The sequence below is a fragment of the Bison bison genome, unplaced genomic scaffold, assembly GCF_000754665.1.
Source record: "Bison bison bison isolate TAMUID 2011002044 unplaced genomic scaffold, Bison_UMD1.0 scf7180017859304, whole genome shotgun sequence".
Taxonomy (NCBI): domain Eukaryota; kingdom Metazoa; phylum Chordata; class Mammalia; order Artiodactyla; family Bovidae; genus Bison; species Bison bison.
In genome coordinates this window covers 770,398-773,370 of record NW_011489876.1, presented here as the reverse complement: position 1 = coordinate 773,370, position 2,973 = coordinate 770,398, and the positions used below count along the sequence as shown (strand labels likewise).

General features: G+C 42.8%; 1 protein-coding gene across 1 annotated transcript in view; it reads left to right on the top strand.

Annotated features, from left to right (window-relative positions):
* ADAMTSL3 (ADAMTS-like 3) overlaps nucleotides 1-2,973 on the top strand; it is a 381,686-nt gene that overhangs the window by 163,386 nt on the left and 215,327 nt on the right. The window contains exon 5 of the mRNA XM_010831002.1: nucleotides 270-506. Coding sequence (XP_010829304.1) covers nucleotides 270-506 — 237 coding nt within the window. The remainder of the gene's footprint in view (nucleotides 1-269; nucleotides 507-2,973) is intronic.

Sequence of the window (2,973 nt, the reverse complement as noted above, 5' to 3'; positions counted from 1 at the left end):
TTTTTTTTTTTTTTTTTTTTTTTTTTTTTTTTAACATTAAAAATTTTTTTTTTTTACTTTACAATATTGTATTGGTTTTACCATACATCAACGTGACGGGTGTACACGTGTTCCCAATCCTGAACCCCCCTCCCACCACTCTCCCCATAGGAATAAAGTGACTTCCAGAGAGAAGGATGTGGGGGTCTGCTCTCATGGGACTCTTGCTCAGCCTTATGCTGGCCCAGCTCACCTTGTGATGTGCCTGTGGCCCTTTTTCTCTACTTTAGGACTGCCCTCCGGACGCAGAGGACTTCCGAGCCCAGCAGTGTTCAGCCTACAATGACGTTCAGTACCAGGGACGTTATTATGAATGGCTTCCACAGTACAACGACCCTGCCGCCCCCTGCGCACTCAGGTGTCAGGCCCGGGGACAAAACTTGGTGGTGGAGCTGGCACCCAAAGTCCTGGATGGGACTCGGTGCACCGCTGACTCCTTGGACATGTGTATCAGTGGCATCTGCCAGGTAAGCCACACCTGCTTCCCGGGCCCCTGTCTCCAGCCGGTGCCGTGACCACTGTCAGTAAAGATAACCTTTCTCTTCTGTACTTCTGTTCATGCAGACAAAATATTGCCTTTGAGGATTTTAATGTAAAACGTATTTTAAGGAGTGTTATTCACCTGTAGATTATATTTTACTTATTCAAAATAGTGTAAATTTTGCCCTTATAGAGTCAAAAGACTATAATATATGACTTGTGGATTTTTCTAGATTAGTTGTTCTCCAACTTGAAAGTACATCAGAATCACCTGAGGGACTTGTTAAAACACAGTATTCTGAACCCCATTCCAGACCTTTTGACCCAAAAGGTCTAGGGTAAGGCCTCAAAATTTGCTTTCTAACAAGTTCCCAGGAGGTGCTGATGCTGCTAGCCCAGAGACCCCACTTTGAGAACTACTGATTTACTGGTATTGATAGGTTCTCTGAATTTTCTTGTTAAAAGTAATTCATTGTTTGAGGCCTGTGGGAGCAGTGACTTATTTACTAAGTAGTTAGCATGAGTGTACTTTTTAGAGTGATCTTTGCAAAGTTGTGATGAATGTGACTGAGGTATAACCCGCCATGGCTTGTAATAGGGGTGAGGACTCAGAGGACTATGACAGGTTGCTGAGACAGTGTGGGGATTGTTGGGAAGGGATAGAATTCTACTCCATTCCTTTGATCACTGGAAAAAACTGTAAACATAGGGAATGCTTACTATTCCATCTACCCTATTATGTTCATAACAAATACAGCAGTAATAGTAGCGAATGTCCCTAACCATCTACTAAGTGTCAGGCCCTGCCAGATATCTCCGACTTCTTATGCTTGGAGGAACCTTGGTCTTGCTTATCAGATGAGCTTCTCCTTCCTACACCCCTCCATCTGGAAAACCATCTCCAGTTGCTCACCACAACACCTTGGAGTCACCCTTTTCTTAAAAAATTTTGTTGGAGTACAGTTGTTTACAGTGTTGTGTTGCTCTCTAGACATTAGATTCCACAAATTCCTCCAATACACCATGGGAATTCCTCCAGTCCCCACCCCTTCTCAAATGAACTACTATTGTTCTTCCCAGATCCACTAGTTATTCAAACTGCTATCTATTCATTTATGTTTATGACACCACAATTCTCAGTGTCACCTTCCTGAATTCACGCTGTGGTCACCAAGTGTATTTGCTTATGTCTCCTCTATCCTGATGCTTCTATCAAATTTCTCATGTTTCCCTTTTTTTTCCCTCTCTACTTTCACCTTTTTACTTCAAAACTGGACTAGCCAGTCTTCCTTGGTGGCCTCACCAATCTCTCTTCCTTTCTCTTCTACTCATAAACCATCTTATTTGATGTTTACTGTTGACTAATTTTCCCAAAGGTCAGAGTTTATGACTTTATTCTTTTATTATATATGCTGTCAGTAGGGGTCTCTGCCCTTGAATGTCTCAGAGACCCAGACTGAAGGAGCCTTTATTTGCACACGCATTTTGCATAATAACTACAGTAGTGAGGAGAGGAACATGTGACTCATGTGCTGACCCTTGAAGCTTCTAATCAAAGTGATGCAGACACTTAGACTCATATTTCATTGGCCAAAGACAGTCAGTGACCACACTTATTTCTAAGGGAGTGGGGAAGTGCAGTCCTCCATGGGCTGAAGAGAGAAACTAATTATTTATGAATATTCCTAATGACTGTGGAAAATTCTGAAAGATTTGGGAATACCAGACCACGTGACCTGCCTCTTGCGAAATTTGTATGCAGATCAGGAAGCAACAGTTAGAACTGGACATGGAACAACAGGCTGGTTCCAAATAGGAAAAGGAGTACGTCAAGGCTGTATATTGTCACCCTGCTTATTTAACTTATATGCAGAGTACATCAAGAGAAACGCTGGACTGGAAGAAGCACAAGCTGGAATCAAGATTGCCGGGAGAAATATCAATAACCTCAGATATGCAGATGACACCACCCTTATGGCAGAAAGTTAAGAGGAACTCAAAAGCCTCTTGATGAAAGTGAAGACAGTCAGAAAACAAAGATCATGGCATCTGGTCCCATCACTTCATGGGAAATAGATGGGGAAACAATGGAAAGAGTGTCAGACTTTATTTTTCTGGGCTCCAAAATCACTGCAGATGGTGACTGCAGCCATGAAATTAAAAGACACTTACTCCTTGAAAGGAAAGTTATGACCAACCTAGATAGCATATCGAAAAGCAGAGACATTACTTTGCCAACAAAGGTCTGTCCAGTCAAGGCTATGGTTTTTCCAGTGGTCATGTATGGATGTGAGAGTTGGACTGTGAAGAAGGCTGAGCATCAAAGAATTGACGCTTTTGAACTGTGGTGTTGGAGAAGACTCTTGAGAGTCCCTTGGACTGCGAGGAGATCCAACCAGTCCATCCTAAAGGAGATCAGTCCTGGGTGTTCATTGGAGGGACTGATGCTGAAGC